Source organism: Nicotiana attenuata, unplaced genomic scaffold (assembly GCF_001879085.1).
Source record: "Nicotiana attenuata strain UT unplaced genomic scaffold, NIATTr2, whole genome shotgun sequence".
Taxonomy (NCBI): domain Eukaryota; kingdom Viridiplantae; phylum Streptophyta; class Magnoliopsida; order Solanales; family Solanaceae; genus Nicotiana; species Nicotiana attenuata.
The window spans coordinates 120,331-140,197 of record NW_017672822.1 but is presented as its reverse complement, the minus strand read 5'-3'; the positions used below and the strand labels follow the sequence as shown (position 1 = coordinate 140,197).

General features: G+C 38.9%; 2 protein-coding genes across 2 annotated transcripts; one reads left to right on the top strand and one right to left on the bottom strand.

Annotated features, from left to right (window-relative positions):
* The first annotated feature begins 422 nt into the window (after window positions 1-422).
* Window positions 423-3,462, top strand: LOC109214621 (probable leucine-rich repeat receptor-like protein kinase IMK3). The gene is made up of 2 exons (XM_019378559.1): window positions 423-2,570; window positions 2,656-3,462. The coding sequence occupies exons 1-2, from the start codon at window positions 743-745 to the stop codon at window positions 3,270-3,272; spliced, it is 2,445 nt and encodes an 814-aa protein (XP_019234104.1). The 5' UTR covers window positions 423-742; the 3' UTR covers window positions 3,273-3,462.
* Window positions 3,463-4,572: 1,110 nt separating this feature from the next.
* Window positions 4,573-15,145, bottom strand: LOC109214620 (sorting nexin 2B-like). Its single transcript, XM_019378557.1, has 5 exons — window positions 13,837-15,145; window positions 13,275-13,484; window positions 12,795-13,055; window positions 7,734-7,820; window positions 4,573-4,854 (listed from the first exon to the last, which is right to left on the bottom strand). Exons 1-5 carry the CDS (start codon window positions 14,827-14,829, stop codon window positions 4,774-4,776), a joined length of 1,632 nt encoding a protein of 543 aa, XP_019234102.1. The 5' UTR covers window positions 14,830-15,145; the 3' UTR covers window positions 4,573-4,773.
* Between the last annotated feature and the right edge of the window lie 4,722 nt (window positions 15,146-19,867).

Below are 19,867 nucleotides of genomic sequence, written 5' to 3'. Positions count from 1 at the left end.
AATTTGCCTAAATTTATGTGCATATTTAGATGGTTGGTCGTTGAGGTTGTCGTTGCTAGAATTCAAGATGACTAGAGTTCTAAAGTAAGTGGGAAATGAAACAATAAATAAATTGTAAAACAAGTACTATAAGAAACGTCAAATCTAGTTAACCTCGTATGACCAAAGGGACCCCCCTTAGACAAGCGGTAGGATTAAGTCATAATCAAAATACAGTGGATGAACTGGTCATGGGCAAATATGGTAAATCACCCAAATAAAGACAATGTGAAAGTATTAATTTTTGGCCCACTCTAATCGCAGTTAAATTTTATAGAATTGGGACCCCACCTGAAAAAGATAGCCGTTAGAAAATAAAAACAGCTCAGTTCCGAAACCCTAGACATAATTCTTTCTGTTTTAGTAAGCTTTATCCACAGAACCATAATAAGTTTTACCAATACAAAGGCCAATGCATTTTTAGCTTTTGGAAAACTAGCCGTTATAGGGTTTTTAGTTGTATGTAGTAAAGGGGAGGGAGCCTTCTGAATATGGTGCCACACAGACCTGACACTTTTTCATGTCTCCCAATAAACTTTTCACAGATTCCTTCATATTAGCTCTATGTGCTCCACTTCACGTGCAGCTCCTCTTACTACAAAATCTTCTTGTAGTGTGAACTCTACTGTTTAGTTTCAAATTAGGAAGAGAAAATATCTTGTTCAATTCTAGAACCCTTAGTCTCTCAGTTAGGTAAGTGGTAATGGGAGCTAAAGATCGAATTTTTAGTAGTTTTGAACCATACCCATTTCGAGTTAACAAGTTTTTAACTCAACAAGGAGCTTGGAGAAGCATTATTTCTGATAAAAACAAGGAAAAATGGAAGATTGAAGCTGGTTTTTCTTGTTGTTCAAAAAGGTTCTTTCTATGTACCCAAATTTTCTTGTTATTTCAGCTACTAATTTCTGGAATTCAGCCAGCTTTAGGTCAGGATTGGGATGGTATAATTATAACTCAAGCTGATTTTCAAGCACTTGAAGCATTTAAGCAAGAATTGGTTGATCCAAGAGGGTTCTTGAGGAGCTGGAATGACAGTGGATTTGGAGCTTGTTCTGGTGGTTGGCTTGGTATTAAATGTGCTCAAGGACAAGTCATTGTAATCCAGCTTCCTTGGAGAGGTTTAGGTGGTAGAATTACTGAAAAAATTGGCCAATTTCAAGCTCTTAGAAAGCTCAGTCTACATGACAATTTCATTGCTGGTTCAATTCCTTCTACTTTGGGGCTCTTACCCAATCTTAGAGGACTTCAACTCTTCAACAATAAGTTCTCTGGTTCTATTCCTTCTTCTCTTGGATTTTGCCCTCTTCTTCAAACACTTGATTTGAGTAATAATTCATTGTCTGGTACAATTTCTGCTAGTCTTTTTAATTCAACTAAGCTTTATAGGCTTAATGTTAGCTATAATTCTTTGTCTGGCTCAATTCCCACAAGTATCACACAATCTCCTTCCCTCATTTTCCTTGACCTCAAATATAACAATATTTCAGGCTCTATTCCAAGTGATATTGGGAGGCTCTCTAGGCTTACAACACTTGATTTGTCTTTCAATGCCATTAATGGAAGCTTGCCCAAAAGCTTCTCCAATCTATCATCACTTGTGTTGTTGAACTTGGAAAGTAACCAACTTGATAACCAAATCCCAACAGCCATAAACAAGTTGCAAAAACTGTCCATTCTCAACTTGAGGAATAACCATTTTGGTGGTGATATTCCTGTCACTATTGGAAACATTTCTGCTCTTAGACAACTAGATTTAGCTCATAACAATCTAAGTGGACAAATCCCAGCTTCTCTAGGTGATTTACCAAATCTTAGTTCCTTCAATGTCTCATATAACATTCTGTCTGGACCTGTTCCAACCAATCTTGCTCAGAAATTCAACTCAAGTGCCTTTGTGGGTAATCTTCAGTTATGTGGGTACAGTTCTTCAACCCCATGTCTAATTACCCCGGCAGCTCCAGCCCCCTTAACACCAAGAAAACGGGGTCGTAAACTAAGTACTAAGGATATCATTCTCATAGCAGGAGGGGCTCTTCTCATAATCTTGGTTCTACTATGTTGCATTCTCCTATGCTGCTTGATTAGGAAAAGAGCAGCAGCTAAAGCAGCAAAGGATGGTGAAGCCACTGGTAGGGCAGCGGGTGCAGCAGCTAGAGGTGAAAAGGGTATTCCACCAACTGCTGGAGAAGTTGAAGCAGCAGGAGATACAGGAGGAAAGCTTGTCCATTTTGATGGACCTATTGTGTTCACAGCAGATGATCTTCTATGTGCTACCGCCGAAATAATGGGGAAGAGCACTTATGGTACAGTGTACAAGGCCACGTTAGAGGATGGCAGTCAAGTGGCTGTGAAAAGATTGAGAGAGAAGATCACAAGAAGTCAAAGGGAATTTGAGACTGAAGTCAATATTCTTGGAAAGATTAGGCATCCAAATCTTCTGGCCCTTAGAGCATATTATATGGGTCCCAAAGGAGAGAAACTTCTTGTTTTTGACTATATGCCTAAAGGAAGTTTGGCTACTTTTCTTCATGGTAAGCAGAAATCTGTTTTCAATTTTACATTTATTTGCTTTTATTTGTGAAATTCAGATTATAAAAACTAGTGCCTCTTTTGCAGCTCGCAGCCCTGATACACCGATTGATTGGGCAACAAGGATGAGAATAGCAAAGGGTACAGCAAGGGGCTTGCTCTTCCTTCATACAAATGCCAACATCATTCATGGGAATCTTACATCAAGCAATGTTTTACTTGATGAAAACACAAATGCAAAGATTGCAGATTATGGTCTATCGCGCCTCATGACTGCTGCTGCAAATGCAAATGTGATTGCAACTGCTGGAGCACTTGGCTATCGGGCACCTGAACTTTCAAAGCTCAAAAAAGCCAACACGAAGACAGATGTATATAGCCTTGGTGTTATCATACTGGAACTTCTAACTGGGAAGTCACCAGGAGAGGCAATGAATGGTGTAGATTTGCCTCAGTGGGTTGCTTCAATTGTGAAAGAGGAATGGACCAATGAAGTGTTTGATCTAGAACTAATGAGGGACGCGTCTGTAATCGGTGATGAACTACTAAATACTCTGAAATTGGCATTGCACTGTGTTGATCCTTCACCATCAGCTCGACCAGAAGTTCAGCAAGTTCTCCAGCAATTGGAAGAAATTAGACCTGAAACAGCTACCAGTTCTGGCGATGACGGTGCTGCAGCTCCCTCAGCAAGTGATGATTAGATACTAGATTTCTGATCTAAGTAATTTTTAGGAAGATGTTTAGGAGTTAGATGCCACGATTCTTTCATTCTTGAATTGGGTTGGTCAAGAGAGTGATTTTGTTTACTGTCTGTAAATACTACCCAAGTGTGTGCTACTCCATTTGTTTTTGTTATTTTGAGCGGCAATGGAATCCTCCTAATTTCCATAATTTTTGGTCCTAGAGAACTCGTTCAGTTTAGCAGTGAACGGATTGTTAGTACCAGAGTTGCGAGTAATGTTGTTGGACTGGACTCTGGAGTACAATTATTAGATCCAACGTCCCTCTCACGTCAAGCTGAACAACGTAGGATATACATACAACCACTAAGAGACAGTCAATGCATCAGCCAAATATTATTGCTCCATGCAACAACGTAGCAAACGTAATGTAAGGTTTGAAGAAGAAAGAAAAAAGATCAAGAAAAGTATTTCATAAAATTTGTTAACAGGTTTGCGTACAAAGTGCAGCATACTACATCCTTAGGAGGAAACGTAACATGATCAAATTGAGGGGTCGTTTGGCATGGTTTATAAAAATAATGCTGAATAAGGTGTATCAGTAATGCTTGCATTAGTTATATAGACATATTTCTTATCCATTGTTTGGTTTGATATAATAAAGCATTGCACCATTTTTAAAAGAATTATTTGTTTACAAAAATACCCCCATAGCTACTCCAGCACTTTATTTTATTAAAAAAAACATATGTTGAGGAATATTTTTATATGAACAAGGTTTTAAAAAAATTATTTGATTCTCTACCTATATAGTATTAAACTAAATATTTATTTATAAAAAAGAAAATATGCCAAGTATTTATTTATTTACTAGAGATATAATTGTATTTTTCACTTTCTTGGATTATTTCAAACTTTCATTAATATAAGAGCATATTTTAATCAAGCATAAATTTGAAAGGACAATTTTGTTTTTAACTAAGCTAATACATGCATTAAAACTCATTGCATTGTTAATACCATGGTCTCTTATGCATTAGTTATGCATAGGATAATACCAAATAGGGTGTATAATTAATGCTTGCATAACTAATGCATAGGTTCAAAAAGTGTTCCAAACAAGATATTATAAATACACAAAGCTAATGCATGCATTATTTTATTAATGCATCCTACTAAACGACCCCTGAGCGTAAAAATAAAAAAATTGTTTGAAGGATTCAAAGGAAAATTTGTTTTCTATTCCTAGAGGCTTGAGACCTTGGTGATGTGAACTTGCTGAAACTGATTGAATAAATACGATAATTTATAGCAAGCAGTGTGGTAAATGAAAGTTCCCAAAGGCTATCAATTAGAACTCTACGAGGACAAAATGTTGGATCAAACATTTACATTTGAGATATGAACCTGTCTCTAAGCTAGTTTACAAATCAAGCAGAATACACAAGGGGAGGGGGATAGGTAGGCGGTTAAAGGAAAAAATAAAGGCAGAAGCTAAAAAGCCAATATGTACAGCAACTCTTCAGCTACCATGTTTTGCATATCCACTAGTTTCCTCTGCAACCGTTTCCCAAACATTTGCCATCTTTTCTGCATACCCTGCCTGGTAAAATTCAACATGTTATTTTTTCCTATTAATCTTTTCCAAGGAAATATAAGAAGGAACAATTAAAAGGGCTAACTCTAGCTAGAAAGGAAAATCACACCAGTAATAGCAGAACGTCCAATCCAGTTCACAGGTGACATACCTTATATAAGAAAAGTTTAGAGGTGACCCAAAGTTTCATGTATGACCGACCAAAGATCTACCTTGTCACAAGAAAGTTCAAGTGGCTTTGCTAATATCACGTTTTCAAGTCCCAGAAATAAATGGATGACAACAATTTTTAGTCAATCATTTATGATAATGATGGCTCAAACTGGAAAGCCAACTGCAGCAAAAACAAGTAGGAAAGATAGAGGAAGGTAATAATTTGTTTGAGTTGAGTTGATAATGTATGTTAGCCTTCAGTTTAGCCATGTTATCATTATTATAAGCATTCCTTTTCAAGTTCTCCTCCAAGATGGCTAAAACAACTTAATCCCAAAATGTATAGCCTCTTTCTCACATTTAAATGCAGGACCAGATTTAGGGGTTCGTGCAACGCGGAATGAATCAAGTCACCATCTAATTTAATCTGGCTTAACGAAGCAAGGACTTCAAGCAATTCAATGAAGCCGGCGAGAGAAATGAAGAAGAGCGGCTCGATCTCCGCAATGCCTTAACTTACTAAATACGGGAATGAACATCGGAATCAACTCCATTGATTTGCAGTAGTGTCCCAAATTTTAAAATGGACACAACTGCTACATGCATAGGATATCTCCAAGTTATTGCATGCACATGCTTGTATTCCAAGTCATATTAGTGGATTAGGACTACACTGATGTGTGGGGTCCTTCTCCAGTTCTCTCCATTGATCAAAAGTTATACTATGATATTTTTGTTGATCATTTCACAAGGTACACATGGCTTTATACTCTCAAAAATAAAAGTGATGTCTAGAAAGTCTAACAATATGCTGCTGCTTAATATATCTAACAATATCAGTAACTTGATTTCAGATTTGATTTTATTCTAAAGAGCTGATTTTATTTTATGATTGTAATATGTTAAGATTAGGATTGTATCTTCGTAATTTAATGTCTTTCCTTTCACCTTACCTGTAACTCTGGGATTCAATTCCCAATCAACTGTATAAAAAGGAGATCACCATAATACAACATATACAACATACACTCATTCATCTCTCACAACAATGCAACCCAAAACCTAACCAATAGCCAATTATCTTATCCACAAGAGAGTAATTAGAAATGGCTACAAGAGCCCAGAAGAATAAAGATTGGAAGTATGCTAGACTATCCTAAGGATGACCATTTGACCTGATAGAAACAGAGCAATGCAGAGCAGCATTCCAAATATTCCGAGTCTCTAGTTCCTGTGTTCATAGCCTCTGAAACCCACTGACATGACCCAAGATCCCACATTAGTACTTAATTGATTATCGATCTTCTACTTGCATCCATGTAAACCAAAATGACCAGCACCATTTCAAGCAATTATCGCAACCTATCAGTCTAAAGAGCTCTTATTTTGAAACAAATTCAATTCGTACTATTCTTGGGACATGATTACAGTGCAAAACCTACAGAAAACTTTTGCATTTGTGATGTGCCACTGATTCCTAACGGGCATAGGACGACTCATCACCTATAGTCCATCAGTTATGCATCACTAAACCTCGAGTTTAAAGGAGTTAACGCTAGGTAATATTCCTCAATGATGTCTACTGTGCACCTACGGTTCAAAAAAAATTGTTCACTGTGCACTGAGAAATGGGAAACGACTAGCTAGTGATGGACCTTGACTCAAACCATGTATTGACCTGCCCGTTGAGACACAACAAGAGAGGAAAAGGGACAAGAGGCACCCAACCATTTTCATTCCACAAGGCAATAAAGAATGGCTGAAGATTACAACCTATTCCAAAAACCTCTCTCTCTATATTTGTATCTATCTCCTTTATCAGATCTTTCTCTCATCATTTAACCATTCCACACAACATTTTTCTATTGAGCTAGAAACTTTAACAAACTCAGTTTGCACATGGCAATGAAATAGGATGGAGCAGGAAGAAGGAAAACGGTTCTCCCTGAGTCTGCAAGTTAGAGTAAGAGGTTAGGGAGGATGCGATAATAAAGGTCCTTTCTAAAGTAACAGAAACAAGGACCCTCCCTTCCACCCAAGAGATTCAGTTGTTCATGAAAAGCCTAAAAGAAGAAGAGCCTGATCTAAGAAAAGCAATAGTGAAGACCAAAACACAGCAGCTAGAATCCTATTTAAAAACCCAATTACGTTAACAAAGGTAACGTTAAAAAATACTCCTCGTGTTTTGTGACTGGAAAAACATACATGTTAGACAACTATTCTCGCAATACAGTTGGTACATTTTGATATCCTCCGCAGTATAGTTATTTTCCTATTACTCGTCTCTATAGGGGAAACGTACGCCCTCCTTATCCTTCTTCCTTTTCTTTTTTTTTTTTTGGCATAAGATATTCAGATGAAATTTACCATCTTTCATTCTAATAATTTCTTCAAGGAAACACTTATCTCACATATTTATTTTTCTTGCATTTGCTAAATAAAACGAAACAAAACACTTAATTTGCTTGGAAAAATGGAGCCGCTTTTTGAAAAGTGATTGGAGAAAGGACATTATCCTCACTATATTAGATGGTAACAACTTACGAACACAAATAGATTAAGCATGCTTAACATCGGATTCAAAGTGGTCTATAATATTAGTTGGACATATTGGAATAAATCAAATGCCCCATAAAAAGCATTTGACAAGGGAAAAAAACAAAAAGCATGCTCCTTGGAACAATGCTTTCAGAGTAGACATTTGATGCGGCAATACTAGAAGACAAAGATACCTGATTGACAATAAATCCTCTCAACATTCCCAAGAAGTCATCATGCCTTTCCTTCTCAAATCTCTCGAGCTCATTCTTGTTGTTTTCCTGCATGTTTCACCATCAAGCAGCTATAGTGTTAATCTCAGTGAAAATGAAAAAACAGATAAATTATGCAAAATAGGAGAGAAGATAAATTAAATATCCTCTTTACAAAAATTAATATTTTTTCCGATGTGAGTGCAATTTAAAAATAATAATCAAGCGTTGTCTTCCTACATGAACCATTACATCAAATCAAACAAGTTGAACTGGTAATACATGCATGGTCACTCTAGTGAATGAAGCGGGAGCCTTGTTGGGAGGTGTTTTACATAAAATAACTTCAGCACCTTAAATTGTTAAAAAGAGACTAATGAAAAAACATTTAATGGGCACTGATTTAGCAAACCCAGTAACTCTTGAAAAAGAACATGGAAACCAAAGGCTAAATATCATTGACAGTAGTAGGTTGAATAAATAGAAAATTATAACTAGCTTTATATATAAGAAAAATGGCTCTAAGAAGCCACATTCAAATAAGATATCAACTTCCTAGGGACAATGAAAATAAAATATCTACTTTATTGTAGCATGATTGGTGATATTACTTGTCCCACCTTGGTTGAAGGAATAGGTTGTTGTCTTCTTACATGTTCTCGGGCAATTCTAGCCTCATGAGCTAGCTTTTGGAGAATAAGTTAGGCCCAAGGTCAATTTTTTTCTTTATAAGGCTATGGGGTTGCAGGAGAAGTTGCTGGCTATGGGGGCTTGGAGGAGTAGTGGGGACGCGAATGGTATGTGGACGATGACAGCGAACTGCATAGGGAGGCTGTGAAAGAGGTGTTAGGGGTCTCGAAGAGTTACTCTGGGGACAAAAAGTTGTTCCGGCTGGCCAAGGTAAGAGAAAGGAAGGCTCGTGATCTGAACCAAGTGAGGTGCATCAAAGACAAGGAAGGCAGAGTTTTAGTAGAAGAGGCAGAAATCAAGCGAAGATAGAAGACTTACTTCCATAAACTCCTAAATGAAAAGGGGAACAGGAACATTATGCTGTGATTTGCAGCACTCCGAGAGTCGTCATGATTTTAGGTATTGTAAGCGCATTTATATTGAGGTCACGGGGCTGTGCGTAAGACGAGCAGGGGCAGAGCGACTGGGCCAGATGAGATCCCGATAAAATTTTGGAAGTACGCGAGTAGGGCGGGCTTGGAGTGGCTGACTGGGTTATCTAATGTCATTTTTAGGACGAAGAAGATGCCCGGAGGATGGATGTGGAGTACGATGATTCGTTGTACAAGAACAAAGGTAATATCCAACATTATAACAACTATATAGGTATCAAGTTGCTTAGTCATACTAAGAAAGATTGGGAGGGGGTGGTGCAAGTGAGGGTAAGGAGGACTGTGTCTATATCCGAGAATCAGTTCGGTTTCATGCCGGGACGTTCAACTATGGAAGCCATCCATATTGTTAGGAGGTTGGTGGAACAGTATCGAGAAATGAAGAAGGATTTGTATATGGTATTTATTGACCTAGAGAAAGCATACGATAAGGTCCTTAGGGAGGTTCTTTGGAGGTGTTTGGAGGCTAAAGGTGTTCCGGTAGCATATACTAGGGTGATTAAGGATATGTATGATGGCGCTAAGACTCAGGTGAGCACAGTGGGAAGAGAGTCGGACCATTTTCCAATTGGGATGGGGTTACACCTAGGATTTGTGCTCAGCCTATTCTTATTTGCATTGGCGATGGACGAACTGACACATCATATTCAAGGGGAGGTATGGTATACGTTATTAGCTGATGATATGGTATTGATTGATGAGACGCGAGACAGTGTTAACGAGGAGGTTTGGAGACAGACCCTAGAAGGTTTCAAGTTGAGCAGGACTAAGACAGAATACTTGGAGTGCAAATTCAACGGCGTGACGGGGGGAGCGAACATGAACGTGAGGCTTGACTCACAAGTCATCCCTAGGAGAGGAAGTTTCAAGTATCTTGGGTCAGTTATCCAAGAAAACGGGAAGATTGACGAGGATATCACACACCATATAGGGGCGGGATGGATGAAATGGAGGTTAGCATCTGGAGACTTGTGTGACAAGAATGTACCACCAAAATTTAAAGGTAAGTTCTACAAATCGGTGGTTAGACCTACTATGCTGTATGGGGCAGAGTGCTGGCCACTCAAGAACTCCCATATCCAGAAGATGAACGTAGCTTAAATGAGCATGTTTAGATAGATGTGCGGGCACACTAGGTTGAATAAGATTAGGAATGAAGATATTCGGGTGAAGGTGGGCGTGGCCTCGATGAAGGACAAAATGCGAGAAGCAAGACTTAAATGTTCGAGCATGTACAGAGGAGAAGCCTAGATGCCCCAGTTAGGTGTGAACAGTTGGCTTTGGCGAGTATGAGAAAAGGCAGAGGGCGGCCTAGAAGTATTGGGGAGAGGTGATCAGGCAAGACATGGTGCGACTTCAACTTACTGGGGACATGGCCCTTGACAGGAGGGTGTGGAGGTCGAGAATTAGGGTAGAACAGTAGTAGGTAGTCGGGCGTTTTTCTGATCCATAACGGGTTGTGTAGGCCTAGTCTGTTGGTATCTTGTCGTTGTTCTTAGATTGTTAGTAGTATATCTATTTTCTAACTATCTTTCGCTTCGGTTTTCTAGTATCTTGTCGTGGTTACTGCTTGTTATTATTGCTATTGCTATTGCTATTGCTTTCTTCCATTTATTTTAATGGTTCTCACATTGTTATCATTTTTCTAGCATTAGTCGTTGATATTTGATTGTTTTCTACTCATTTTCTCAAGCTGAGGGTTTTCCGGAAACAACCTCTCTACCTCCGCAGGATAGGGGTAAGGTCTGCATACACACTACCCTCCCCAGACCCCACTTGTGGGATTTTACTAGGTTTATTGTTGTTGTTTTGATAAGGCCCAAGGTCAATTTTCTTAACATGGTATCAAATCCAAACCTATCCTATTCTTAGTTCAATCAATACTGGGACCCCATGTTATATCTTGCACGCACCAGATGTCTCTAAGCGTGTCGAGGGTTGTTAATTGTCCCATATTGGTTGTCGGGAATAGGTTTTCATGTCCTTACATGACTTTGGGCAATCATCACATGACGAACTAACTTTTAGGACTGAGTTAGACCCAAAATGTATTTTCTTAACAGGTGAAATATTGAATACTACTCCCGCCGTTTCAATTTAGATGGGATAGTTTGACTTGGCACAAAGTTTAAGAAGAAAAGAATGACTTTTGAAATATATGATGCTAAAAGCTAAAGGGTTAAAAGCTTTGTGGGTCCATAAAACTTGTACGACTATAAACGCTTCTCATTAAGGGTAAAGTAGGTAAAATGAAAAGTTCAAAGTTAAATTATTTCTAAATATAGAAATGTGTCATTCTTTTTGGAACAAACTAATCGGTAAAGTGTGTCATCTAAATTGAAACAGAGGGAGTAACTCTTTTGCCCCGCCTTACCCGCATCACCTACACTATATATAGTTGACAACACCTGATTAATCAACTAGAGATATCGTCCCAACAATAACGTTCTAAGAACTTTAAATGAATCTTCCAGTTAAACCTTCTGAGGAAGTAGGACTGTCCAATCGTAATCCTAAACACCCATAAAGCTATTGTTCATGTTCTACCAGAGTAGTAGAAACCTCACTTTCTGCTTCACTAATCCAATATGGGCAAAAGGAATAGATCTTTAACAGCCTATAATAGAATCAGGCATGAACAAGATCCCATGTTATGAAATTCCAGGATACCAACTTTGGTTCCACTTGTGGAATTCACAGTCATAACTGAGAGATGACTTGGACCTGAATATCATGAACTCGATAGCTATGACCTATTTTCATCCCAAACTTAAGTTTGAGGTATTGCAAAGATGCTCAAAGAAAGGTCTAAATTAGATGAAAGAAAGAGCTAATACCAACAACAACAACAACAACAATCCAGTAAAATCTCATAAGTGGGCTTTGGGGAGGGTAGTGTGTACGTAGACCTTAAACCTACCCGAGGGGTAGAGAGGCGGTTTCTGGAAGACCCTCGGCTCAAGACGACAAAAAGAAACACTATATCAATACCATCAACTGAAAATTGAAGAGATAATGAAAGCAACATAAGAACCAGAAAATAGATGTAAAGCAAAAACAATAACCAGTAAATAAAGCTCGGCACAATGAAAACGGAGAATAGTGTGAATACAACATTAACCACTAGCAGTCAGAGACGCAACCCTATCAGACTAGCCTCAGCCACCTCCTAACCTACAACCCTAATATGCGACCTCCACACCTTCCTATCAAGGGCCATGTCCTCGAAAATCTGAAGCCACGCCATGTCATGTCTGATCACCTCTCCCCAATACTTCCTAGGCCCCCTCTATCTCTTCTCGTACCCGCCAAAACCGATCGCTCACAACTCCTGATCGGGGCATCCGGGCTTCTCCTCCATACGTGCCCGAACCATCTAAATAGTAGTGTAATATCTGGAGAAATTCAGCCTTATTTGAAAAGTGCATATATATATATATATATATATATATATATATATATATATATATATATATATATATATATATATATATGCACAGATAGGAGGTGAGTGCCGATCAGTCACCCAGGTGAAGCATTTTGATTAACTTCCCATTGCAGTCTATTTATCACTTTTTTGCCCCCAATTACTGAATAATTGCTTCTTCTCAACATATCATAACTTGAGCACATGTAGCCTTGAACTGTGAAATTGAGTATAATTAATCCAATTTTTGTCAACTGACCAGCACCTAGAAAAAGTTATCCAAAAAGTATACATGTCTTTTTCAACATTAACTGTATGATTTTCAGTCACTTTAAACACAGCAAAGAGGATTCATCGTCTAAAGAAAAGAGACAATGATGCAGATGATATGATGATTAATGATATGGATTGCTCACTATGCAGTAAAGAAAAAGAAGATACAAAAATCAGAAATCTTCTTTAGTTGCATCACTAACTATTAGCATTTGATGGTACCTTGATCTGCTCATACTCCCTCACAGCAGAACTTTTGGCATCTTCAGTAACTCTAAGAGTTTCTTTGAGCTCTTCTATTTTACGAATTCTAGACCTGTCCCCACCAAATATCTTAGATGAAGCAGCTTCAAGTTTTTCAATCCTTGAATTCAGTGATGACAGCTCTGACAACAATGTCTGTACAGTCAGAAGAGCACTTGACCTATCCGAAAATGCATTGTTCACAGCTAACATGACTCCAAGGTATTCATGGAGCTTATCCTGCAACATTTCGACACTTGAACAGATAATAAGCAAATGCAAAGAAGTCTTCCAGTGCATATTTTTTTACAATTAGTAAAAAGCACAAGCAATTAGGATGTGTCCAAACAAGACAGACTCAGATGAATGCCAGGTAAATCTTTGTCCGATCAAGTATATCAGGTGCATCTATGTACATCAGCATTCAATTTTAAAAAAGAGAAACTGATATGAACTCACCAAATGTTTGACAGTTTGTGCATTTAGCTCCCTATATAGCCTGCTCGACTTAACAGCAGCAGTTGCGACATTCTTCATATCTGCAGCCCTTGTTCTTTGTGAATCATAAACTGCTTGCTCTGTCTCAAACTTTGTTAACTTGACGAAAGCTAGGCCCATTTGCCCCATGGTTTCTCCAATATCCTGCTGAGCTTTTACAAGTGCTTCAGCCTGAAGAATCATAAGAATAAGGTAATTGCTCGGTGCCAGTAATGGTCAAATAACTCTCCCAGCAAAAGACTACTGAATAGATCAGATAAAGATGTTCATGTTCAGTCTAAGAAAATACTGCACACAGCACGGGCAGTACTTTCATAATAAGTCTTATGACTATGCAATAGCAGTAAAATCTACCAAGTGAATTCACATTTATCCAAACTGAAATTTGTTTAGCATACCATCAATGATGTGCATATTGAACATGACTATAAGACCAACTTTAAGGTACTGCTAAATAATCAATCAGATGTTAATATTCATAATATTTACTGTATCCACATTCAATAAAAGAGCAGATATTAACCTGCTGAGACACATTGCTGAGCTGCTGCTCAAAATCCTGCAATTTCTCTTTCTTTTCCAGTAATTCCTTGTCCTCCTCTACTAAAGGTGGCTTCACACCACCCCAATCATAAGTCACAGATTGCTTCAACTCCTTAAAGATTCTCAATAAGTCCCTACCTCCTTTGGCAGGCTGAGCCACCTCATTCACATCCACCATTCCGCCTACTACTGTCTCAGCGCCAAACATCTGTTTCGGTAACTTCACCGCCCCATCCAACATCCTTGACGCCACATCCGTGGTCCTCACCAGCGGCAGCTTCCCATTCGCCTCCAGAAACATCCTCAGCTCCTCGCTCCGCCGAATCACCGGATGTGCAGCTAATCTCCTCAGGTACTTCTCCAGTGCTGCTCTCCTCTGTTCCAAAAACTCCTGTTTCTGCATCACCTGACTCTCAACTACACTCTTGTCCGGCCTTAACGGAATGAAAAAACCTCTGTACGACTCCGCCAACCGGTCGGATAAAGTCACCACGTCTCTAAATCTCCTCCGAACGCTGAATTCAGTTCCGTCGAATTCAGGTAAGTTCGTCCTCGTAGTAATTAGGTACGTAACATAATTCGACCCCCCTGGAACGAGCGAATTCGTCAGCTCTTGCTCTTTCAGTGGATCCGAAACGCTGATTCTCAGGAATTCCGAGGATGAGGACGGAGACGAGGAAGGCGAAGCGATAGAGTGATCGTGACCGTTGATTTCAGTAGGAGAGTGATCGGCATCAAAGGATCTGAAAATAGCCTCAGCATAAGAAGGAGGTTCAAGGATAGAATTGAAAGAATTAGGGGTTTGACTTTGCTCAGCGGGAATTTCAGCGAACGGCAGAGATGAGGAGGAAAGTGGATCGGAGAATGAATGAGCGCCGTTGGATGAATCGTCGTTGAGGACTAGTGATTCCATCTCCTCTTTGGATGCATATAGATGAGACTCTTCGTAACTCTGATTCTCATATCCCATCATCTTTATTGCAATCTCTTCGAAATAGTATAAATTAGAGAAATTCACTAAAATTTCAAAGAGTGGAAGAGAAAAGGAGAGTCTAGAACTGAAGATGCCGGAAAGGGGAGAGAGGCCGTCGCCGGCAAGAAGAAAGAGTGGTAGCGGGGAATGCACGGCAAGGGAGAGACTGACCTAAGCTAAGGGCGACGAAAGTCGACGGTGAGAACGAAGACTGCACGATGGCAAGTGGAAGCACGTGAATAGCATGTGTTGTAAGAAGCCCCGTAACTGATACGAGTTGTAGTACATTTTAACTTCGTGATTCATGAGCTGACATTTGGATTTTGGATTGAATTAGTTTTGGATTTGGCTTGATCTTCTTTGCAAAATGAATGTATTTAATTTGGATTTGATTTTGAATAAGAAATTAATTTTTAAGAAATACTACTATACTTGAATATCCATAAAAAAAGAAAAAGTGGAAGCCAATGGACAATCTCTATTTGCTACAAAACGTATTTTTGAATTGTTGAAAATATATTTTCGAAAAATATAACATAATACTTAAATCGCACTCCAACTTGCAGGCATTTATCAAATTCCAACATTGGAACCACTAAACTCTTTTAGGACTTCCAGCATAAGACCAAATCAGAATCACTAACAAAACGTTTAGTTTTCTATTAAAAAACTGAGTAACTAATACATGCATATCTTATACTGAACTTTATGTCTTATTTATATTATATGGAAAATATGTTGAAGAAGTGTACATATACATACTAGACAAAAGTAAGCTTCCTTTTTTAAGTTTATATAAAGAAAATCTGTTTTACAGCATAATCAATCATGATAATATGATATAATAAGAGTTGAATTTTAATTTCTTAAAATTAGATTTTTATAAGTTCACCAACTAGTAAAGCTAATTCTTGAGTGTGTATCACAATGTTCTTGACAATCTTTATATTTTTTCTTTACCAAAGTGGCGAAAGACAATTTCTTCCATTTGGTCCTAGGTGATGTTTAACTGTATTACTATTTTATATCTGCGCCTAAATTTTTAGAAAAAATACGCTTCTAATTATCTAATTATATCTTCACGCTCGTCCTCACTCATAAGACTTGATTTTTTTAGGCGTCACATCCTTAGTCGTTAACTAAGTACACGTGTGGCACTTGACAAGTTGCTCACGATCTTGCATAACTTGCTCACATTCTTGCTATGCCAAGTCAGCCTTACTACACTCAAGATCGCTAAGAGAGTGTTAGAACACAGGAGAATTGCCTAAGGAAGCTTTTGTATTAGAGAGAACTTAATTGTCTTGCTTGGTGAGTTTACAAATGAATGCCCCCTATTTATACTAATCACCTAGGGGCTAGTGTGTAAATAATAATTGTTCCACAAGTCCTTCCATATTTATCAATAAGTACACTCTCTAGAATCTTCTATATAGCTAGAATCTTCCAAGTACTTTCCATAGGGTTGTAGGGTCTTCCTAATGAAACCTCTATATTTTTCTAGAACCTTCCTACAAGTGCATAAATATCCAGAGCTTTCCCAAGGAAATTCTCCATAGTTCTAGAATATTCCACCAAGATCTAGTCTCTAACTTATATAACCCTTCCATATGGCAAAAACATATGCCAAGTGACACCTACGTGGCATGATGATGTGGCGAGTCATGACACTCAACCCCACCCAATTTTGTGCCGCCCTCGACACAAAGCATCGACACGTACATGCGCACCTCGCCTTGGCGTCGCCGGAGATCTTTGTCCATTAGCCATGATGCCCTATGAAGCGGTTTGCCTTCTCATGTTACAAGGTACTGGTCACCTTTCTTTTTGCCCTGTTTGTACTTTGGACGGCTAGCAATGATGGCCTAGATCCTCCGCCCATCGAATGCCCCTCCTTGCTCAAGGCCTGAATCTTCTCATGACTCAACCAAGTCTAGTAGCTTCTCAAGCATCAAGTCCATGCTTCCACTCCCTATTTGGCTGCCCTCTATGGTCCAACCTTACTGGCAAACTTGAACCCTCTGCTTGGTGCATCGTCTGAGTCCGATAACATGTCATCACTCTGTAACTCGCCATTCTCTTCAACTATGTCCGTCCAACTTTTCTTGCTGCCACCATGCTCCATTTGCATGGCGCCAAGATAGGATTTGGAATCCCCTACTTTCGGCTTAGATTCCAAGCGCATCCCTCCAATGCAGGCGGTTTCTCCTATGTCACCCTTATGTGCTTGAGCAAAGTTCCTTATCGTTGCTGCAAGCTTCCCCAACTCTGGGCATTCACTTGTCCAATGCGATCCTTCATAAAAGTAGCACCCTCCCTTAGGCACGTACTGAATACCATTTTCCGGCCCCTTGCCGTTTCTCTTGGACCCCTGTCCGTTATGGGATGGCCCCTTGCCATTGCCCTTGTATATATCGGCTATGCCTTTCCCGTTGTCCTTGTCATGATCTCCCCCACCCCTCTCGGTGTTGCCTTCTTTGAGCTTGGCAGGCTCCATCTTGAAGTCATCAAGCGACTCGGCTACCCCCATGGCCTCGTCCATGTTGGCTACTTGATGTCTTCTTAACTCCTGCTTTATCCAATTTTGCAATCCATCCATGAAGTAGAAGAGGGAATATTCTCCGGACAATGAAGAGATTTGCAGCATTAAGGTAGTGAACTCGCGCACATACTCCCGAATTATGGCCTCTGTCGGAGCTCCCTTAGCTTCCGCCAGTCTACCACCTCGTGTGCGTCCCGTGCACCGCCATAGTGCTTTCGCTTAGGGACCTTCACGTTGATCCCTTCTGCAAGTACCAAGCCCTTGGTAATTCCGGCCATGGTTCCCTACAAAAGCTTCATTCTAGCAATCTCTTGTATTCTTTAAAACATTCCTTTAGTCATAACCTTTGCTCTGATACCATGTTGTCACGTCCTTAGTCGTTAACTAAGCACAAGTGCGGCACTTGACAACTTGCTCACGATCTTTTGCATAACTTGCTCACGTTCTTGCTATGCCAAGTCAGCCTTACTACACTCAAGATCGCTAAGAGAATGTTAGAACACAGGAGAATTGCCTAAGAAAACTTTTGTATTAGAGAGAACTTGATTGTCTTGCTTGGTGAGTTTACAAATGAATTCCCCCTATTTATACTAATCACCTAGGGGATAGTGTGTAAATAATAATTGTTCCACAAGTCCTTCCATATTTACAAATAAGTACACTCTCTAGAATCTTCTATATAGCCAGAATCTTCTAAGGACTTTCCTAATAATTTCATAGGGTTGTAGGGTCTTCCTAATGAAACCTCTATATTTTTCTAGAACCTTCCTACAAGTGCATAAATATCTAGAGCTTTCCCAAGGAAATTCTCCATAGTTCTAGATTATTCCACCAAGATCAAGTCCCTAACTTATGTAACCCTTCTATATGGCAAAAATATATGCCAAGTAACACCTACGTCTCACGATGATGTGGCGGGTCATGACACAAATATGTGAAACTTTTTCGGTAATAACTGACTCTAAAACTTACACAGAACTTTAGCTTACTAACAGGGGTGGGTCTATTAAGGCTCGAGAGAGTATCGCGCTACCGCAACTTTTGGCTGAAATTCTATTTATATGTGTGTATATATTAAAAAAATTGTATAGATAACTATAGTGCCTCTTGGAGTGATAAAAAGGTGCTAAGGTGGCAGTGACAAAGTAAAATAATTTTCTCCTTGGTGGCTAGGGGTTGAACCTAGTGACAGCACTTTCAATTTTTTTGGCTTGCTGCACCAAATAGACAGCACAGGTCTCTATAATTTATTCTCATTGTTTTTCTTTCTTTTTCCTTAATTCCTCTTGATCTGATTTTAACTATTACTATTATAATTAATTATTGTTGACCTTTTTTGTGTGTCTACTAAGTATTAGTTATCTGATTAAGTATAAGAAGTTAGTATCAAATAACATAAGTTTTTTCAGAAAACCTTTATTCCATCACAAGATCAAAACAACAACCCTCGCCCATGCTTGTTTCATCTTTATATAACTTCATGCTTATGTGTGTCACGGCCTAAATTCCACTTTAGATTGTGATGGCGCCCAACATCGTGGTTAGGCAAGTCAATCCTAACAACTAGCGAGTTTTCAATTAATGTATTAAACATTCCCAACATTTTCCTTAACTTATATTTAAAACAGTCCATAATTGACAATCTCATAAAATTGGAAATACAACCCAAAAATGATAGTCTACTAATGTGTGTGCCAGGAACTAGTGTCACAAGTACTAGGGCAACTAGCAGAATATACAAAAGAATGTAACTATCCTACTGTCTGAAACAGAATAGATAGTAATAACAAAAGAAGAGACTCCGGCATGCTGCTGAATGACTCAGAAGAGGCAGCTCACCGTGGAATCTCGATCAAATATCAGGAACACGCGCCGGACTGGTAGCTAGATGTACCTGCCTCAGATGTTGTACATTTAAGTACTGAAGCGTAGTATGAGTACATAAACAATATGTACCCAGTAAGTATCCAGTCTAACCTCGAAGAAGTAGTGACGAAGAGTCGACTTGACACTTACTAGGGTCAATAATAATGTAAATTAAGTGTTATGCTAAGCATGGATGTCATGAATAAATAACAGTTGGTAACAGGAAGTGACATGTTCTTACATAGATAATATTTCAGTTAACAATCTACATTTCAAGGCATTTTAAACAGTTCAAACCACAGAAAGTACCAAGCATATAGCATGCGCAAATAATGCCGAGGTCGTACGGCCCGATCTAACATAAAAGTAAAGTGTGCACTGCGCGGCGCGAACCATAGATGCATCTATTACCCCGCTCGCGAATCATACATGCGATGCGGTCAAACACAAAAAACATATCAAGCAGTCAATCAATAATTTATCAGGAAAACAATTATCCACAGTAATGTTAAACTTCTCTTTAACGGTCAAGAAAATGATGCTTAACTTTTTTTAGAAATTCATTTTCCAAGTTCGATATGAATCACGTAATCTAATTTAACAATAAAGTTACAAATATGTCAAGTAGAG